This window comes from Phacochoerus africanus, chromosome 3, assembly GCF_016906955.1.
Source record: "Phacochoerus africanus isolate WHEZ1 chromosome 3, ROS_Pafr_v1, whole genome shotgun sequence".
Lineage (NCBI taxonomy): Eukaryota > Metazoa > Chordata > Mammalia > Artiodactyla > Suidae > Phacochoerus > Phacochoerus africanus.
In genome coordinates, this window is record NC_062546.1 from 173,968,257 (window position 1) to 173,990,506 (window position 22,250).

A 22,250-nucleotide genomic window follows, 5' to 3' on the forward strand; every position below is an offset into this window, starting at 1 on the left:
GCTATATAGTATTAATTTACTGGTTCTGAATATTTATCTGATTTGGCCTGCCATAGAGCAGGAAGAGCAGATTTAGTCATGATATTTTGGTTGGCATCATTTTCAGCAGGTAGCCATCTGCTACCTGTAATTGCGAAGTCATCACCTTTTTTAGCAAATAACATCTGATGCCAAGCTCTTGCTGGAATGAATGTCCCCTAAAAAGAAATGAACTGAAAAGCGAGGGGCTCCGATTGTCTCATTTCCTCTCTCTGTTAATAAGCGTGTTTATAAATGTTATGGGTTATGGCACAGGACAAGCTGAGGTTGTTTTTGATAGACAGGGAGAGTATTTACCCAGTTGTCACGAGAAATTCTAATGGCTTTTGGCAGAAGTGTACTGATAGAGCTTTGTGAAATACCAGGGTGGCTAAATTACTAGGCCCTTTAGCTTAATGAAGCTGGAATAGGACACGAGATCATCCCAATTTTCAAAACATGAAGAAATATACAACGTGACAGTCACCATACTTCATTTTCAATAGTTCGGAAAACAAGTTGACCCCGTGGAGCAGAAATCACTGTCTCTCACTTCAAATGAGGAAAACACGCTAGAGTGTATTGATTTCCTTCCTGTTCCTTCCTGGTTCTGATTTCTAACGTGAACCTTGTAGAAAAGGAGAAAAAGTATTAGACTTGGACTTGGAACAATTGGACTTGAATCTCAGTGTTCTCTTTTGAGACCTGGAGCAAGGAGTCCCCTAATCTTGCCTCTCCTGGAGACATACTTCACATCAAGGTTGTGGGGATTAAAGGACATGAAAAATGGGAACGTTCTTTGTAAAACATACAACATATAAATGTGTAAATTATCGAGATGATTTCTATTTTGGCTAAAACAGAAAAGCCTGGTTCAGAACTGAACTTTTATACATTCATGGTCAGCTCTTCCATAACTTGGTAAGATATGTTTTTTGCTATCCACTAGCATTATAGAAAGGAAATTGAATTTAAAAAAACATTAAAAAAATAATATGCAAGTGGAGACATGAGCCAGTAAAACTTAAGAAGTAATGAGTCCAGGCTGAAACAGCACACTTAACTCAACCCATGTGTCTAGAAGCAACAGCATATAGAGCGTGTCAGACAAGCGTCTGATTTCATCATGCCATATGGTCTCACTGTGTGAACACACAGGGGTGGGGGGAGTTTAGGTCATAGTGGGAGACAGTCCTTAATTTCCTTCCATTTACTGGTTTGTGTCATTATTTTCAACTAGAATTTACATTTAATTATTTACTAAGACTACTGTAATTGGCTTTGCCTTCAATTCCTTAGTTGCTTTTTTTTTTCTTTTAGAAAGATAGAGCTACACCTGTTGTAGAATAAGATCCCTGATCAAATGCAGAACACCCCACGTACAACACTGTGGGCTGCTGTACTAGATAAGGCCCCAGTGGATTCAGTAGAGTGCTGAATGCTGCTTGTATGCAGGACCACTGGCTTGCACAATAAAAACTGAAATGCAAAGAAAAAATAAAACTCAGAGTCCCTGCAAGTAAAAAACAACTTCATTTCATTCATTTTTTTTTTCAAGATGACTATAGGGTTTTATTTTAGAATTTAAAAGCAGGAAAATCTATTTGTTGTAAATGAAGACAGCATAATATACCTGATTCATAGTAAAGACAGCTGAATATGAGGCAGAGGAAGGAAGGAAAGGGTGAAGAGTGACCCAAAATGTGAGAAGAGGAGATGTTTAGGTAAAAATGCTGAGCAGGTAAGTGGCCGTGTGACACAGTGGGAAGAAGGAAGATGGTGAGCAAAGGGTAGGTTTGTGCCTAAATGATTATTAGAAGAGCAAGAAAGGGTGGGGAAAAAAATGTAATTGTAATGTATACATGTAAGGATAACTTGATCCCCTTGCTGTACAGTGGGAAAATAAAAAATGAAAAAAAAAAAAAGAAGAGCAAGAAGCAATTGTTACCTCTCTTATTCTGCTGGGTGGTGGATTTCAGCCTCCTTTTATCACTGCTCATTATGCAAATTAAAAGGTTTACCTCAGCCTATAATTCCTCAACGGCATTAATTTTTAATTTCTGAGAGTCTTGGTCCCAAAGGAGACAGCTACCACAGCCCACCCGTTTGGGGCAACAAGGAGAAAGGGGAATGCTTTCCTGAGCCTCCTCATAGGGGTCTGGATGAAACCAAACTAGAGGGAACCCATCCCTTCCATAGAATAAAGAAAGCCAGAGTGGTTTGTTGCCAGGGACCAAACTAATAAAATCAGTCACTTTTACATTTTACCAAAATTGCCTCTGACACATGGGTTTTACAGTTGGGCTTATTCTGTCAATAAATTTTTCATGGAAAGTTAGGTTATTTAGATCAGTAAGGTTCACATAGCATATTCCAGCTGTAATATGCCAGCTAAATTGCAACCCAGTGGCCTGAAAGAATTAATTCATCTCCCCAAATGTGAAATTAAATCCTAGGGAGTAACATTACATGACTGATGATCTACTGAATTAAATTAAAGGAAGACTTGAATGCTTGTTAAAAAAATATCGCTTACATAAACTAGTTTATAACCACATGCAAGCCTCCTAATGGATCATGTTATCGTGAATCCACCATAACAGAAATCCAACATGTGAACTGTTAGAGAGTTGTTTAATTTAGGCGAGAAACACTATTTTATTCTATGTCTCTTTCCTTTCCTTTGCCGTGTCATATAGTTCAAATTTTAATTTTATGTTAAGAGATTAAGGTGGGATCAATCGGTATCTTAAAAATATGAATTTAAATCTCAGATCCTTTATCAGATAGTAGCTTTGGCCCTTATTCTCTTCCATACCGAATGTGATTAATTTACTGACCTACTAGAAATAGGAAATGAAGCCTCACCACACACTTGGCCTATGACCCTGAGCTTTCCCCACAATAGGTGGCTTGACTATTTGTTCTTCTCTTTCCTGAGTCAGCATACTGTGTTCAGTTGCATTTTTTTTTTTTTTTTGAAGTAGAGATCTAAATCGCCCTGCATACACCTCTCTGCTGGCCGTCTGGACAGGACATGAGCGCATTAGATGAACTGAGGCCCTGGAGACAGAGGCCCCACTTTGCAGCAGCTCCACCCAGAAGCTGGTTTTCTCCTCTGCTTTCAGTAGGAACTGCCCTTTGCCATGGTGATCCTATTATGCACACATAAAAAGTGCTCATGTTTTGTTTAGATTTGAGACATAATGCAGAGGCGCTACGTAACAGCATGAAAGGCCCCTCTGTGAAAGAGGATAACAGAGTAGAAAAACAAGAGGATGAGGGAAGAGGAGGTGGCAGTTTCTCCTCACCCAGCAGACTCCTCCTAGAGGACCTGTCTGTCTGTCTTATTGTGAGACAGCTGGGACCCTGACCTGCTGCAGGGACGAGGGAAACCCCTCCCATGAGAAATGACTAAAATAAACATGTTTGATTTCTTTAAGTTTTCAGATCACATACTACCAATATGTCATAGGTGCAAACCTGTGCATGCTTGCAGGTGCACACAAATGCTTTCTTCTTACTGCTGTAGTTTGCCTTCTCCTTTTCTTTTTCTCCAACCCCCACCCTTCCTGACTCTAACCCACTGTCACGAAGCCCCAGGAGCCTCAGGGTATCCTCTCTGAATCCAGACTCTTCCTGGTTGAAATTTCAGACCACTTTTCTCAAAGCCCTGCCTTCGTCCCGCCGCCGTCTCATTGAGAAGCAGAGAGTGGCATGTGTATTACTGCAGCCTCATCAGAGAAGTCCACCAGCTGGTGCCCAAGGCCCCTCTGTGTGGCCCTGGTTCCCCATTCAATGCGAGCTCCTGCCAGGCTCCTTACACAGACACACCAAGTCCCTGCCTCACTGTGCTTGTGACTATCCTTCTCTCTTTCCTCCAAACCAAATCCCACTCATTCTTCTGATCCAGTTGACATTCCACTTTCTTCCTAAATCTTTCTATGAAGACCCTGGGATCACTGCTATCTCCAGTATTTAATTTCTCTTTTTCTCCAAGGCTGTAGTGACCCGATGTCCTGGTCACACAGCCTTGGCTCACTCTCCTGCAACCCACGCACATAGAAAACATTCAGCACACACTCAATTCAAATGGGACCGAGCTTCCTTCTGAATTGAGTAATATGATCTACGTTAAAGGTTCATGTCTCGAAATGCATATTATTGGAATAGGCAGGAAGACTGCAAAAATTTACTGTGAATAGGAGTTCCCATCATGGCTCAGTGGTAATGAACCTGACTTGTATCTATAAAGATGCGGGTTTGATCCTCGGCCTCACTTAGTGGGTCGGAGATCTGGCATTGCTGTGAGCTCTGGTGTAGGTCACAGACATGGCTCGGATCTGGCGTTGCTCTGGCTGTGGTGTAGGCCGGCAGCTCCAGTTCTGACTGGACCCCTAGCCTGGGAACTTCCATATGCCCACAGGTGTGGCCCTGAAAAGCAAACAAAAAATAATTTACTGTGAATACCTAATCCTCTCCCATTGTCAAACATCAAGTTGCCCCCGTGGTGCCATCACCAACTCACTTATTACAGTCAGGATTTCTGGGGTGTCTTCTCCAAACCACTCTGTGCTCTGTGTCCTCAACTCTGCTGAGCTACACTAGCCTTTGCCGAGTGTACTGCAAGCGTGAGAAACGGGATTGCAGATCAGTGGGCTCTGGGTTGGTATTTATATGTATTTGTCTGTGGGGGGGGGTGGTTCTCTTTAATGAGCCGCATGTGTATGTCAGGGTTTTTTGGTGTTATTTTGTTTTTCACTAAGGATTTGGATAATAAGACAAGATGCCTGAATATAAAGCGTCATTTGTTTCATAAGTAGAAATCAATACTCAGGTCTGGACAGTTACAAGTGGAGAAACAACTCGTGGATTATTATTATTCAGTAATCTATTGCTATCTAAATTTTTGCATTTAGGATTCTAGGGCTCTTCATTCGCGGCATTGAGGAAAACAGCAGATCCAAGCGAGAGGGACTCTTTCATGAAAATGAATGTATTGTGAAAATCAACAACGTGGACCTCACAGACAAAACTTTTGCTCAGTAAGCCTCTTTTTTTCCCTTTGTTTCATTTACTTTATTGATTCCTAGAATGTGTACAGTCACCACTGAACTTATGATGATCAAAAATGTAGAAAAATGAAGGTAGAATTTCTGGTCAGTTCCCTCCGACCCCAGAACATCCATTTTCAAATGTGTCTTGTGTTTTTGCAACTCGAAGGTGGCCTGCACATGTCCCTAACAGCCTGAGAAGGGCAAACTGCAGAACAGAGCAAGCCTCCTGCCTAGCTGCTGTCTTTCTGGGGCTTCGATAGAGGGGTTTGTTTTCCTTGGGTTATGGGTCAGTTAGACTGGTATTTAATGACTCTTTTCACAGACAGTTAGTTCGGCTTATTAATTAACTTACTTGATGTCAGCAGTCTTCCTTAAACTAAATATCTGTGAGAGATGTCTGTGAGGATTCACTGAATAATAGAAACAAATGGAAAAAAATTAAAATACTCTCCCTCAAGAAATCATTTCTCTGCATGGGAAAATGTGACGGGAATAGGAGTGTGTGCCTAACAATTTGACTATGCAGCACTCTGCATATGCTTTTTTGAAATATATGTTGGCATTACAGTGGACCAAGGGAATAATCACGAATGCTCTTTACTAATGACCACCAATCTTTCTGACCAAAAGAACTTGTGTCTTCTCTGTGACTATTAATTCCTAATACTGCGTTGGAGGAAGAGGCTGTGTGGTTGTGAGTGGAGGGCAGTGGACACTAGCTGCTTAAGTGTGGAAGAAAATTAACCCTTAGAGGTCTGTTTCTGAAAATAACGAATAATAGGCAAAATTATAATTGTCAGTAATGATATTATTTTTGTATAGCACTGTGCTTTTTACTAAGACTTAATAGGAATTCAAGGAAGATATTATTATCCTATAGGTAGAAATCAAGGTTCATAAAACTCAATATGGTGTAGAAGTTGACTCCTAGTCAAGGAAGTGATCAAAGGAGTTGGGCTAAGTGAAGTCTTCTCCCTCCTCCCCTAACTGTGTATGCTCTTCACTAAGATGAGGCAAAGATCAGTTAGTAGTTGGAATTGTGACTAAGTAGTATTTAGTGTGGCTGCTCATAACAGAGACCTAAAATAAGGGGAGCTAAACAACATATTTTTTCTAAGGACAAATAAGTAAACAGGTGGCAGTCCAGAGTTAGTGTGGTGGATTCACCACCATCAGTGATCAGGCATCTTCCACCTTTCTGCTTTGCCATCCTTGTTACAGAGCTACTCTCTTGACATTGTGCTGTGGTCACAAGATACCTGCTGGAGTTCCCTCCATCACTTCTGAGTTTCAGGAAGTAGGAAAGAGAAACAAGACAACAAACCAGTTTCTTCCTCCCTGATGAGCCAGATTTCCTCTAACCCCTCATCTCATTGGCAAGAAATCTGGGAAAGATGGTTGGTTTAAGCAGTCATAAGGGATAAGGAGGCATAAGGTAGAAAGAGAGAAAAAGTAGGAGTAAATTTAAGAAAAAAACAGCAAGCGCTAAGACAAAAAAGTAGAAAATGCAGGTACTCTATAATAGAATAACAGGGAGAAGTGCTTGGTGAATTGAAAGTCCACTGTGATATATGGCACAACCAACACACCTACCAAATGTCTCCATGAACAAATGTTTGTGTCAAAACTGGGCTTCTGGAACACAACCCATGTTAGAAAAGACCCTGTACTTTAGAATAAAGCCCTCAAAGGAAAGCAAATAATAATCTGACCAAAACTGTGAAGATTTATTTTTCCATTTAAGATTAAAGCTTGCTTTCATATCTACTTCAGGAAATACTTCTGGACAGATTTTCAGATTTAGAAATGCTTAAAAGCTCTGGGTCATTGGACAGGTTGCTGAACTTCAGTTTGCAAAATGAGAGCCAATTACATTTACTTAACATGGTTTCTGAGAAGGTTAAATGAGAGAAGTATGCATGTTGATAATATGCATGTAGCCCAGTGAGGTGGCACCTACCGGGCAGGCCATATGTGGTAACTAGTACTTAAGTTAGCCAAGTCACACTGGTAGTAACATCTCCTGTGCTTACACTGCCATGCTGCTCCTGTAGCAGTGATGCTGGGGCTTTAGTCAGCACAGCATGCTAAGACCCAGCATCTTTACACATTTACTGTCTTTTAAGGGCTCAGGACGTCTTCCGTCAGGCAATGAAATCTCCAAGTGTGCTCCTCCGTGTGCTTCCACCACAAAACCGGGAACAGTATGAGAAATCAGTTATTGGACCTCTTCACATTTTTGGTAACAACGATGGTGCTTCAAGAACAAAAGTGCCACCTTCTGTCCATGGGAAATCCGGCCTCAAGATGGTAAATCCCACAGGATCAAACGGTCCTAAAGATGATGCTTCAACTTCCCTGCAGCAAAGCAGGAGCCCCCGAGTGCCAAGGGTGGGAAGAAAGCCATCTTCTCCCTCACTCTCCCCTCTCATGGGCTTTGGCAGCAAGAAAAATGCAAAGAAAATTAAGATTGACCTAAAGAAAGGTAATTATTAAATTATGCCTAATAGCATTCTATTATTGTAACATGTAAAATTGGTTAAGAGAAATGCATTAAGGCTAATTTTGTTAATTCCTCCTTCATTTAATTGAATCAAAGAGCAGAGTTAAAGTGTATACTTTGGTAACTTAAATTTCTTGAAATTGTAGTACTTTCTTATTCTTTTTTTTTTTTCCTGGAGAGCGTAGAGTATTTTAAACAAGAAAATTAGAAAGGCATGAGAAAAAGAAAGAACCATTTCAAACTTGATAGGAATGGAGCAATATTGTATCATTACTTAATACTTACAGAGGCACTAAAATTCATCTGTCTCTGTTTTGAGCAAGATTAGTGGTTTTTGAAGCATCATTTAGCCCAGGTCTGAAAAGCCAATATGGTATATCTGGTTCTTGAAGATAGTTTTTATATGAGCAAAAAATTATCCTCAGCAAATATGTAGTAATTATTAATTTCACTAATTCAACATTGCAAACAATTTTCAAATATACTTAGTTTCAAAAGCATGCATAACCTTTTCTTTCTTCATCTTTTTCAACTTTTCTGTTCCTGTCCAGCCCAGATCAGTAAGACTAGATCATGTCTGTTCACCATGTTTATGTAGTTATACACATACACACAAATGCATTCAGGCCCTTCTGTGCTTTTCCCTGTAACATCTCTAGATAATCTCTTCCCCACTGCAATCTTCAGCAATCCACTCTGATTTTCAAGACTCTGTTAAAAAAAAAAAAATCAAGATTTCATGGGTCTTTGTCTGAATTAACAGAAAATGTAATGCTCATAAGGAGATTTTAGAATACTTATTAACGTACAGCTAAAGAAAATAATATGTACCTTTAAATGGGATATGGAGATTATTCTGAAGTGTCTTCTGGTAAAGATTTTGTTCCCCTATAAGAATTCTAGGCTGGGAAGAAAATATACTGACCAGAAGACACAAATACTCCAGTGCACTTAGCAATTAGGTTTTTTATATAAATGCATTAGTTGTGCTTTTATTCAAATTATGCAGCTGTGTATAAGGCATGGGGTTGAGTGCTTTGAGGGTAGATAAATCAGACACAGAATGTGACCTTAAAAACCCATCCAAAAGCCTTGAATGCAAAAATAAAGCATATTACATTACAGCTGGGTTTGGGGAAGATTAATCTGACAGCAAAAAGATGTACTAAAGAAGAGAGCAAACCACAAGGGATCAGAAAAGGGTGCATTGCATCCAGGATATGTATGCCTAAGTGTGACTGGATATAGGAGTGAAGAGAGGAGGCACAGTCAGTGTTGAGGTTTTTGGTCAGGGTGACTTGCACAGTGGAAATGCCATTACCAGAAATAAGAATTTTAAGTAGAAAAAGGCCAGGATCTCTTTCAGAGAAGGAGGTTGATGGTGAAGTTGAAAATGCTAATGAAAGTATGGGCATAGGTGATATCTAGAAACCTGGCACCAGAGAGACTAGAGCCAAAGAGATATAGGTGTCATATCCAGAGGGAGATGGTAGTTGGAGCCAGGAACTGGCCAATGCAGAGAGTAAAATTGCTCCAGGATTGATCCTCGGGGAACATCTATGTTAAAGCAGGAGAATAGTGGATAAGAGAAAGGGTGAGGGATATGATATGATTAGAGAGGTAGGAAAATATTCAGAAACTGAATGCAGTCTCTTGTGATAGAATATGGTGGAAGATTGTCTGTCTATCTATCTATCTATTGTATACCTGGGTCACTTTGCTATACAGTAGAAATCGACACCTTGTAAGTCAACTGCAATTTAAAAATTTTAAAAATAAAAAGTAAAATGTTGCTAGCATGAGGCTATTTTAATTAAGTAAGATTAAGCCTATGTAAAGGAAAAAGAAAAAAAACAGAGGAGGAGTTAATTTCAAGAAAAATCATTAATGAGAAATGTCAAAGCTAGAAAAGGGGAAGAATCAGAATAGGAAAAATTACTGGATATGGTCATGTGGAGGTCATAGCTGGTGGAAGATTGAAGAAGCGGTAGGATCGAAGTAAGGATTCTTAAGAGTAGAGAAATCTAAGCCTACCTTTGCGAAGAAAGAACAAACTCCATACACGCAAAGGGAGAACCTGGAGATGTGAGAGACGGGAAGGAGTAGCAAGAGCAAGTGATGGGAGAGTGGGCTGCAATACACAGGGGATGGAGACACAGGTAGAGGGGTGACGAGTGGCTAGCTGATTGAAAGCCTGACACATCAGATGGCCCTTTGCTTGTCGGGAAGGTGTGAAATCAAGTTATGATTTACTGAGAAATCAATCTCCCATATGTATATGGATAGCATGTGGTGTTTCTTCTAGAACCTTAATAAAAGTCTTATACATCTACATTGGCTCTAAATTCACTGTAACAACGTCATGACCTGTCAGGAGATGTAATCTGAATTTGAAACCAGGAAAACTGAAGCATCTTTAAAATATTTGCTGGGATGTCAATATGTCACTTATTCTATATCCATCTACATTAGATAGATTTTACTGTAAGATTGACTATAACATTATTCCTGCTTAAAGTGACTATGCATTTTCTTCATCTTACACACTAGGCCCTGAAGGACTTGGTTTCACTGTGGTTACCAGAGATTCTTCCATACATGGTCCTGGTCCCATTTTTGTAAAAAATATTTTACCAAAGGGAGCAGCAATAAAAGATGGCCGTCTACAATCAGGGGACAGAATTTTGGAGGTAAGAATTAAAATGAATATTTTCAATAAAATATTTCTTGACCGAATATTTGTGATAATCTGTGTGGGAAAAGAATCTGACAGAGATTGGATATGTATATATGTATGACTGGGTCACTTTGTTGGACAGCAGAAATGATCACAAGCTTGTAACTTAATTATACTTCAATAAAACTTAAAAAATAAAAATTAAAAAATATTTCTTGGTGTTTAAATATATAAACATATAAAGTTTTGAAGTCAATATATTGAAAACTGTACTTATAGATAAGATAAGGACTTTAGTTAGAAAATTAGTTAATGGATAGCCTTACTTTGTAAGTTTTCAATAAGGATAGTGATATGAGGCCAAATAATACTAAAAAGTTTTCCGTATCTCCTCTTTCTTACTTACACCTCATAGGTCCTCTGGGAAATTTAGGTCAAATCCAAGAGCTCATCATATATTCAATTAGGGCTAAGAATTTAAAAGTCCCATTCAAGCCTTGATAAAGGTTTCTTTAATTTTCTCCAAAGGTGGACCAGTCTGTCTCAGACTGATCCATGCATATAGAGAAGTATTTGGAATACCCAAGCAAGAAGTTTTGTTTTGTTTATTGTTTTCATTTATTTTCGTTTGATAGCATCATCTTCTTGGCTATTTATATATTGTCAGTTTACCTTTTAAGAAAGCATCTTCATTGAAACTGGCTGATTCCGTTTAATTTCTTATAGCATGGAAGCAACACTTTAGCATTTTATGTAGTTTTAGATCATGAAAGAAAATGTACAAAATGACTAATGTAGCCCCAAATTAGAATCTCCAATAATCTATAGTAAGGTAGTGACTATAATTTTCTAAGCATGGAGAACACTAAAATTATAACAAAAAAACTCTTATTTCTGCAGGAATTTACCATGTGATAATGGTCCATCTCTGCCTTTTGTATTAGGCAGAAAATGGTACCAGTTAAGGATTTGAAATCAGCTTCCTTCCTACTTGATGAGTCATTCTCTGGTATCTGTCAGTTTGATTTCCCCTTCATAAGAATGTGATGTCTTGGGAAAAATCACTGAATGTCTGAGACTGTCCAGCACCAGAATAATGATGGCTGCTATATTGCCAGTACTATAAACATGGTTGGTTTGGGTTCATGTATTCAGTTTTCATCTTTTCCAGAGCTCCATTGATTGTGGGAGCCCATTTGCTGCTTGCTTTCAGAAACCATCTAGGGTGGAAGGAGATGGCAAGTTTGGTAACTGTGGCTGCTCATATGCTTGCATGCATTAGGTAAATGGCAGAGACATCACTGGCCGAACTCAGGAAGAGCTTGTGGCCATGCTGAGGAGCACCAAGCAGGGAGAGACTGCATCACTGGTCATCGCCCGCCAAGAAGGAACTTTTCTGCCCCGAGAACTGGTAATGTTCAGATCACAGTCTTACTGAATTTTCAATATGGAGCTTAATATACTATGAATTCGTAGTTGCTGAGTCATAGGCTTCATTTGTAAAAAAACTGAATCACACTGAAAGTGTTTTGCCCCATTTAGGGTATCACTGTTTTAGGATGATGATGCAGTGAGTTATAAATGCAAGTAGTGCTTCAAATGTATCAATTTACACATGCTTCAAGGAAGCAATTTAACAGTATTCAACTAAATAAAGACAAGTATCATATGATATTGTTTATATGTGAAATCTAAAATAGTGATACAAATGAACTTATATGCAAAAGAGAAATAGACCCACAGACATAATCAACAAATTTAGGTTATCAAAGGGGATTTGTGGCAGCAGGGAATGAATTAGGAGTTTGGGGTTAACGTATACACACTACTATATATCAAATAGATAACCAACAAGGACCTACCATATAGAATAGGAGTTCTACTCAATATTTTGTAATAACCTATAAGGGAAAAGAATCTGAAAATAAGTAGATATATGTGTATGTAAAAAAAGGCAGAAACTTAAACTCAAATATAGCATACACACACACATACACACACACATTATATATACATTGCGTGTGTGCTATGGGCTAGGCTGTGTGTAAAACACAATCAGAAGAAATATTCATGGCCCTGCCTAAGTGCAATTTGTAGTCTCAAAGAAAATTAAAATATAAGCAAGTGTTTAAAATGATGATAAAGATTATGAAAGCAGGCTGTGGATTGCTGCAGTAATATATAACAAGGGAATTTAACCTAGTCTTGAAGGCTGGGAAAGGCATCTCAAGAAAGAGAATTTCAAAAGTCTTATTAAAAATGTATACCCTTTGACCTCGTAGCAGCATTTTTAGTAATTTGTCCTAAACTGATCATCAAAGATGTGGAAAAAATTCTTGCACATTGATTTTTCTTTCTCACATTCTATTTATTGTAGTGATATATTGAGCACTGTACAACCAAAAGGTATTGGTAAAATAAATAACTGGATAGCTTTCCAATGAAATATAAGTACTTAAAATAGTCTCTGTGGGGAATTAGTAATGTGTGAGAGAATGTTCATAGTATATTATTAAATAAAAAGTTGGGTATAAAATGATACATGCAATATGATGAAATTACATTAAAAACCTTTTTTTAAAAATAGCTGGGAGAAGATGCACCCAGATTGTTGGGATTATGAGAAATTTTCCTTACTTATTTTTTTTAACAATGCACACATATTATTATTGAAATATTTTGTGTTTTTAAAAAATTCAAAGAACTTTTATATAATAATAAAAAGGGATAGATGTGGTAGAAGGGATTTTAATTACCCTTTGGTTTTTATTTCCTTTGGATCTATGTAAGAAATGACAAAGGCACATATGGGTAATAGGATAGGTTCCCAGAGTTAGATCATCACAACAGTGACAGTTGAGGAAATTGAGTACAGTTAACTTGAAAAGAGAAAGTTTAGGACACCTGATAATTGCTATCATATATATAAAGAGTTACTGTATGAATTAGAAAGAAAAATTTAATCTGTTTTTTAGATAGTTTATATCCATTAATTTACATATGTATTAATCCAACAAACAAGTTACTGAGCATATGCTGTGCACTGAGTTGGAGGTTCTGGGGATACAAAAATAATTAAGACTGGGAGTTCCCTTTTGGTGCAGTGGGTTAAGGAGCTGACATTATCACTGCTGTGCCTTAGGTCACTGCTGTGGCACGGGTTCAATCCCTGGCCCAGGAACTTCCATATGCCAAGGCTGCCGCCAAAAAAAAAAAAAAAAAAGGAAAAAAAAGAACTGACTAATTTCCTGCCCTAAGTGAGCCTATTCCAAAACAAATAGTTGGAAGTGATAATGTTTCAAGCACTTGCTAATTGTTGGAGCTGTCCAAGAAGGAAATAGCTTACTTAGCACACTGAAACAGAACCAGGATTGCCAGATGTCAGAGATGCTCTAGAAACAGTTCTCCCATTGGTGAGGTGACGAGGATAGATAACCTCCAAGATACCTATTCTGAGCTTAATATTCTGTTACATATGTTTATATTCACGTTTGAACATACAGCCTTCCGGAATCCCCTTGCATATTTTAATTCTCCTTCGTATTGGCCAAAGAAAATCCTTCTCCTCATGCTTCTGTATCAGGGAGTTTCCTTATGATCCTTTCTTCTCTTTCCCATCATCTTACCCATTTTTCCTCTTGTTCTATTGTATGCCTTGAGAAGATCTGTGGTCAGATAGGGAAGGGAAGATGCAGTTGCCACCTTCTTTCCTCTACTTGACTCCTCCATACCCAGCCACTTTGGAAGGCAGAATCTTGAGTTTCCGCCTCATCACCTCACTGAAGCTCCTTACTCTTCTTAAAGAGAAATGCTGTCAAAACTGGACATCTAGATTCTTTTTTCTCTAAATTCTAATGGATCCTTTCCTTCAATCTTTTATTTAGCCAAATACCTGGATCTTTCTCTACAAGGGTCAAAGTGAAAAGAAGCAATACAAAAGGGGGCAGCGTGGATGATAGCAGGAAGCCCTCTGGTTGCTGGTGATAAAAACTCTTAGAAAACCTCAGTAGGACTATGTACTTGTTTCAGGGGTGGGAGAACAAGGAATGAAGTTTTGACTGTGTTTTCTGTTGAACTATGATCCTGGGAGAAGTAAAATCCTGCCTAGGAAGAGAAATATTCCAGGCAGGCCCTAGGCCTGCAAAAGAACCCAACGGCAGAGCTCCAGCTAGGAACTCAAACCCTCACGAGTCCCTGGTTCCCCATCTAACAGTTACTTAGATGCCTTTTCCACATGTCCTCTAGAATTCCCAACTGCACAGCTAATTCTTTCTTCCTGGAGGCTCTCCTCTTCCCTTCTCCCCTCCCACCCTCCTATAAAGGAGAAGGGGATGTTGATCTTATTCCAGTGTGAAACTCTGGATGCATTTTCAATCAGACAATTGAATCGAGAAGTTTGCAAAAGGAATAATAGAAATTTTGAACTAAAGGGAGCTGAACAAATCAGTGAGTCCAGCTCTACTTTTGCAGTTGAGAAAACAGAGGCTCAGGGTTGTTGAGTAACCAGTCCATGGGCTCATAGTGGGCAGGAACTAAATGCCTAGATTTCTTAGCACTTAGCATCATCTCTGAGGATCAGCTTTTGTCCTCACCCTATTGTGTGGTCTGGAGCAGATTATAAAATCATTCAGAGGCTCGATTTCCCCATCTGTGTCATTGGATTGCTGTGAGGATTAAAAGAGATAATGCCTGCAATGTTCTTAGTGTTGCTTCTGGTCAATTGTTGGTATTCAATGTGTTTTGGAAATAATTATTTCTTCTGGAACATTACCGCTTTCTGTAAAGACATTATTACCTAACATCAATATTATACTTTATAGGTATTAATTTATGCAGGCTTACCTGGGACTAACTACTATTTTGAACAGTTTTCTTTTTCATTATTTTTAAATGTATCCTGTATCCCAAATACTGAATTACAAACAGAATTTGTCTAACCAACCAAATTTACAAGCCAGGCAGTTTATATATATTATTTCACTCTCACTTAATGTAATTTAATGAAATTGGATTTCTAGCCAAAAAAGTGACATCACAGACCAAGCCCACCAGGGAGCATATTAATTGTGCAGGTAGGAGATTATGAGTGAAAATAAATTCTTTGTTCTCATCAATTTTCATGTTACACAAAATTTGTTGGGCATGAAGTTAGCATCCATTCTCTTAGAATTTTCTGGCAAACAGTCTCTTATAGAAATATTGTGACTTCTAAAAAAATAAAAAATAAAAAAAAAAATATTGTGACTTCTATCTATCCAAAGATGTGGGCTATTCTTTGTAACCACAGCAAAGCCAGGGCCTTTGAGGCTTACAAGCACTTAAGTAATGTGGACCCAGAATCTTTGTTTTGGAGAAATATGGAATAATATCTTTCCAGCCCAAATATCTGTCTTGAATGCTAAGTAGTGGGAACCATGCAGGAAGTTTAAAGAGAGGTCATGTTTGGTATGCTGGGGATATTTCAGTGGTTATTCAGAGTGTGGCATTGGACTATTTGAAAACACAGAATGAAGAAGAGTGTGCAACGTGATATATCTTTGTATTTTTCTTTCAAAAAATTGAAGGTGGTATCGTTTCTGGTCCCCTCTCTCTTATCATGATTGATGCACACACTTGACTTTCCATTGAAAATCTGGCAGGATGAAGGAAGGACAGTACTTCCTGCCTTTGTCTTGTTCTATCTCCTTTGAAGAAAACAAACTGTGTTTATTGGTTTCCTGTTCTGAGCTGTCCTCGCCCTTTTGTTAAGTCATGCTCTTTCAGGAGCTCCATACCCTCCTCACAGCACTGCTCTGCCTCTCTGCTGACAGTTAAATCTTCCTTACACCCTTGTTATCATTAGCTTCCTGTAAAGTCTTAACGCTCACAGTCAAGGGAGCCTGTGGTCAGCAGTTCCACAGGAAATCCTGATATAGGATGGTCTCTGGGATGTGACCTTCTGTCATTCCAAAGGCCTCCACATCCATTTCCTGGTCACTTCTGACTTAACCACATAAGAGAACTGGGGCTGAATTCTTATATTTTCTGGTCCATGTCCTCCTTTCTGAGCGATTGGTATCACAAGTATAGCGGCACATTTAGCCAGGCTTCTTTCCATCTGTGGCCGGCTGGATTGAAAATCACATGAGAGGCATCTATGTAATAACATCATCAATATTTAGCTCTTTCTAGTGTTTTTACCAAAAGAAGTGTGCTTCAAAGGTAATCTCTCCAGAATCCCAATCTGGAAGATTGTCTGATGTTCTCACCGCCTTATTGGGGTGAGTTTATTAAAAAGGTGTTCACGTAAGGAACATTTTTGCACAAGGGACTTGGAGAGTAGTGTCGGTAACAGAATTGGAAGGTGCAACTGCTGTGTCTGCGTCTATACTTGAAATGAAAATTATGCTCCTTTTTTTGGTGGTTGGTTTGGTCTCTTCGGGGAGAGACATGGACTTCAAGTTCTTTTCCATCCCTGACACCTAAAATCCTTTCTGTCGTGTGCAGAGTGTCAATAAAGCTGTCTTTCCATTAGAAAAGATCCTACAAAAATAAAGATTTTCTATTCCATGCTTTTTTAAAAAGTGCTTCAGAGAAAGAGGCTGTGTTATTTACCATGGATGTCCATGCACGGGTACATGTGTGTGGCTCTCTTCTTTCACTGGGGAAAAGGAACTCTTCTGCCATTTCATTGTTAACCTCTTTAATGTTTCCTGTTCTGACCTGCTGCCTTATCTTTAAATTATTCTGAAAATCACAGCAATTCCTGGTGGGTAAAACAAGCTGAGAAAATTTCAAATGTATTTATAATTTCTACCTGCCAAGTTTGCCCATTATTAAGTGCTGGCCTCTGCGAGGGGGATTAACTGTATTGCAAGCAAGCGAGTACCTGCTTGGCATGATTGAGATCCCAAAGTTAGCCATGTTTGTCATGCTGATCTGACCTTCATGCAGAAACATTGCTTTTGCTGAGGGGGGAGAAAATGATGCACGCATGCGTGGAGGCCCCCTTAATAGTTGCTGAGATCGGTGTATTCAAACACTACTGCATTTACCAGATCCAGTGACTACCTTAGCAAATGACATTCAGCCTCAGCCCCTTCACGGTTTACTCTCTCTTCTTCTTAAGCTAGAAATTCACACCTTCCTATGTCAATTTATTTAACATCATGAATCATGCAAGAATTCAAGTTTGAAATCTTAGATGAACCTCATTTAGCTGATATATTATTTTATTCCCTTTGGCTATTTGATTCAAATGATTCTATGCTTAATTAACCAAGGTACTTAAGGAAGAATGAATATTATAGTGGTTATTTGTGGATAAGTAGCAGAAATTGAAGGATGATTTCAGAATGATTTTTCTACCTAAACCAAAATGCAAGAGTTATGTTTTAAAATTAAAATAATTATGCAAAAACCAAAATGCACAGCTATGTTTTAGAGCTTCTCCAAGTCACTCAGCTCTCTTTTTTTTTTTTTTTGTCTTTTTGGGGCCACACCCACAGCATATGGAAGTTCCCGGGCTAAGGGTCAGATTGGAGCTGGAACTGGAGCTGCTGGCCAATGCCGCAGCCACAGCAAAGCTAGATCTGAGCTGCGTCTGCGACCTACACCAGAGCTCATGACAACACCAGATCTTTAAGCCACCGAGTGAAGCCAGGGATCGAACTGGCATCCTCATGGTTACTAGTTGGATTTGTTTCCACTGAGCCACTATGGAAACTCCCAAGTCACTCTGTTCTGTGACTTTGGATGGAATCCTTGCTACAATAGGTCTTCATTTCTGCCTCTTTCTATAATCATTTCCATTTCCTTCTTACTGAATTTCTAGTAAACCAGTAGTCCAGGCCTTGCAACTCCAGAAAACAGTAAGATGTGTCCCTGTCCTCCAGAAGCTTCAAGCCCATAAAGAAAAAAGGAGTGATGTGTTGATCAAATTATAGAAATACAGTGTGACAGAGATTCAAAGTTGGGGACTGAAAAAACCTGTAAGAACATAATGATATTTGAGAAGAGTCCTAATGACTTAGTAGTATTTCAAACTGCAGAGCTACAGGGGGGAAGGAAATAGCATCTTCAAATACTTAGAGATTGGAAAACACAAAATATATCAAGGAGATAGTAAGCTGACCAGTCTGGTAAATTCCTGAGCAAGGAGCCAGCCCAAGGAATAGTGTTGTTCGGAAGGGATGAGGACATATTAGGGTACCTGCTAGGAGCTATTGTAATTTATTAGACTGTAGTGGTTAAGAGCTTGGAATCTGGGATTAGTCACACCTGAGTTGAATCCCACCTCTCCCACTGATTGTCTGAATGGCCTTGATAAACTTACTTCCCATGTCCTAGTCTTCATCACAAACAGGAGAATCAGATATTGTCTGTGTGGGAGACTGTTTGTTAGCATTAAGTGAGATGCATGGGTAGTACTTAGAATAGGGCACATGAAATGGGAGCCAGCAAATGTTACTTGTTATTGTCATCACTGCTTCTCTGAAGGATAGATATTAAGTGCACAGTGAGGGCTTTCCACTTGTTGGAAATGGAGAGGGATGTGGAGACAGAAAAAGTTGGCTCTAGCATCCAATAGATATTGGAGACAAGGAGTGAGACACGCCAGTACTCCCTAAGTTTTGAGTTTGGATGTCTAGAGATAGCCTTACAAGATATATAGGCAAATTTGGAGAAGAAAACAATTATTTTTGTCCTAGAATTACATTCCTTTCATAGATCCCAAGCTATGGGCCAGGGATCATGAGCATTTTTTCCTTCCCCCTGCTTTCTAGCCATTCCAAACTTTTTTTTACTCATGAAAACGTTACCAGGGCCTTCTCCTTGCCAAGTATTTGCTGAGACTTCCTTGTATTGAGGACACTTTTTCCTTTCCCTTTCACTGTACAACTCTTCAAGAGGTTTACTTCCAGAGCTTCCTTGAACCCTCAGGTCTGGGTTGTGAAGCCCCACTTATTTTTCCATTCATATTCAGAACTCCCCTTCCCATATCTCGGAATCATCTTAAAAACTGTAGAGAAACAGCACTTAAAAGTCCCAGTTTGACTCATGGACTTGGAGAACGGATTTGTGGTTGCCAAGTGGGGAGGGAAAAGGAGTGGGATGGACTGGGAATCTGGGGTTAATAGGTGCCAACTATCGCATTTGGAATGGATAAGCAATGAGATCCTGCTGTATAGCACTGGGAACTGTATCTAGTCACTTGTGATGGAGCATGATGGAGGATAATGTGGAAAAAAAGAATATATATATATATATGTTTATATATATATGACTGGGTCACTTTGCTGTACATAGAAAATTGACAAAACACTGTAAATCAACTATAATAGAAAAAATAAAGATCATCATAAAATAAAAAAGAGTCCCAGTTGGAGAGTCTCATGGGACTGAGTCCCTACCTCACTGTCTTACACAACCTCACTATGCCTCAGTTTCTTCATTTGTCAAATAAGGATGATAACAGCACCTATCTTGTAGGGTTGTTGTGAGAATTAGTTGAGCATATATGCTAAGAGGTGGTAAGTGTCAAATAATGTTAACTCCTGTTGTTATTTCCTATGCTTGGTGCACACTGTTGGCTCAGTAAATGTTTGTTGACTGAATAAGTGAAAGCCATGCATTATTAAAATAGATGATAGAGAAAGCTAGAGAAGGCATTGCTAAAAGAGCTATTGCCCTTGATCTATATCTAATCCATATCTAATGGATTATCCATCCTGCTACAATCATTTTATACCAAATAAAAAATACGGAGAGATTTCCTTAGAAATCAGGGGATTGGGACTTTCTAACTACACACTAGACAAAGAGGGTAGGGATAGTATTAAATGTAAATAACAGTTTAGATAGTTTAAATTATCATAATCTAGTTGTACAGTTTACTTGTAAAGAAAAACCATAGGTATCAGTACCTTTTATTTGAAAACATTCAAGGTATTTTTGAAGTATTAAAAGTATTTCAAGTACTTTTAAAATCTTTCAGTCTTGGCTACAGTAACTTGTTAGACAAATGGTCTTCAAGTGTGGTCTCAGACCAGCAGTAGAGCATCACCTGGGAACTTATTAAACATGCAAATTCTCAGGCTCCCTCCAGACCCAAGAAATCAGAAAATCTAGGGGTGGGGCTCAAAGTTGCTTTTTGTCCCTCAAATTTGAGGACTGTTATAATAGTTTAATTCTAAAGAGTATAAGGTCTATAGGGCAACATGGTGACTGAAGCTGACTAACTTCAATAATCACATTTTCAACTTAATCTTTCTACCCTGCAAACAACTTCTTGCTTAGAGAAAAGTATTTGGTGACAATTTCAAGCCCAATTGAGTTGCGTCTCTTTGGCCACGTGCCCCTCATTTTGGCAAAGGGCCAGTGCTGAGTGCAATCCAGTTACTCAACTCAATTACACCTGATTCATTTAGGCAAACTCAATTGTACTTGACTTTTTCAGGCCCAACTCGATTGTGCTTTAAAATTTCCACACTCAATTTGATTGTGCTCAAAATGTGTTACGTGCCACCTTGTAACTTGTAGATTTAGATGCATACCAAAGGGAGATAGTTGTAGGGAGAGAAGATTGGGTTATTGGTATTTGTTTGCAGTTACACATTCCGCTCCTTCCTTTGCCCTTTATCTCCAAGATAGAATGCTGCAGGTGAGGTATGCTCCACCGGCCCAGGGCATGGACCACACTCTACCATCCCCATCCTGCTGGCTTGAATTCAGGTTAGAGTTTGCAGAGCTCCTAAGAAAGTAATCCTCTTCTACTGCCACAGAGCCACCCTGCTTGGTTGTTCCCATTTGTCTCCTTTTAAAGATGGGGAAAATGAGACACAGAGATATTGCCCCTTACCATGATTCACCTTGTCAAAAGCAGAAATCGTTTTAAAGGAAGATGTCTATCTGACTGAGATACGTATCATATACCTTCTCACTTGTGCTTTGTGTTAAAAGACTAGGCCCTTCATCTCTGCCAGGTTTTAAAATGCGTTCAATAACCCACAAGGCTGAGGGATTATTAGTCGTTTGCTACTCCCTGGGAAGTACTCATACCTAAAAGAATTTGACTGAACCCTTGTCAGCAAAATTTAGTCTTGATAAAATAGATGATGATAAATGCTCTGGTTCAGCATTATTAAAACAGATGGAGGAAGTGCTGGCCATTTTGCCTAGTTGTATGGCTTCCAGGTGTCAGAATGAAAATACTTAATGGCTTTTATCACAAGGCTGGTTTTGTTGGAGATTAAGGTGGTGGAAGGCGGAGTGTTCTATTCTGAAAAGAAACTCTTGTGACATTTCAGAGGAGTGGGGCCTAATTACATTCTCTTGCAAAGTTAAGGGTGAAGAGCCATGAGGTTCTGCCAGATTCTCATGGCACAAGACATATGTCTTATTAGTGGCTACTGTGGCCATGATTAGGCTTCCAGAGGCTAGGGGAAAAAAAAAAAAAAGTTTTCTGAATATGCATGTTTAAATAGCTCAGAAAAAGGAATATTGTGACCAAGCGCAAACTATATCCTTCTTATTATCCAGTTAGCCACATGTTACCAGTAATTCATGCCAGCTGTTGATATGGAGCAGCTGGATAAGAAGGTGGTTGCAAAGCTCTGGGGTGACCTTGATTTGCCTAATTACCCCATGCCTGTGATCAGTACATTTGTTAAAGTACCTTTGGTGTGAGATAAGGAAACGCATTCGTTTTGCAAAGGATATTGAAAGATTAAGGGGGGGAGAAAAGGACTGCCTTTAATTGATTGTGGTTGACTTTTCCAGCTGTTATCAAAGTAAATACCACACATGTGAAACTGCCACAAGAGCCCGTTTCATTTTGAAAGTATACCGAGAGGTTTGAACATGTTTCATCTGCCTGTTTTTCAAGAAAATGTGTGATCTTTATCATTAAAGAATATCAGTAAGATTGTTACTTTTTTTTCCTAAGGACTGATGAAACAGAGATAGACACTTAAATAACAATCTGTTGCCACTTACCTCTTCTCATGCCCCATCC

General features: G+C 39.0%; 1 protein-coding gene across 1 annotated transcript in view; it reads left to right on the top strand.

The window, feature by feature from the left end:
- Positions 1-22,250, top strand: part of PARD3B (par-3 family cell polarity regulator beta) — a 1,037,082-nt gene that overhangs the window by 553,369 nt on the left and 461,463 nt on the right. The window contains exons 7-10 of the mRNA XM_047773303.1: positions 4,938-5,063; positions 7,202-7,560; positions 10,129-10,268; positions 11,538-11,666. Of these exons, the coding sequence (XP_047629259.1) occupies positions 4,938-5,063; positions 7,202-7,560; positions 10,129-10,268; positions 11,538-11,666 (754 nt within the window). The remainder of the gene's footprint in view (positions 1-4,937; positions 5,064-7,201; positions 7,561-10,128; positions 10,269-11,537; positions 11,667-22,250) is intronic.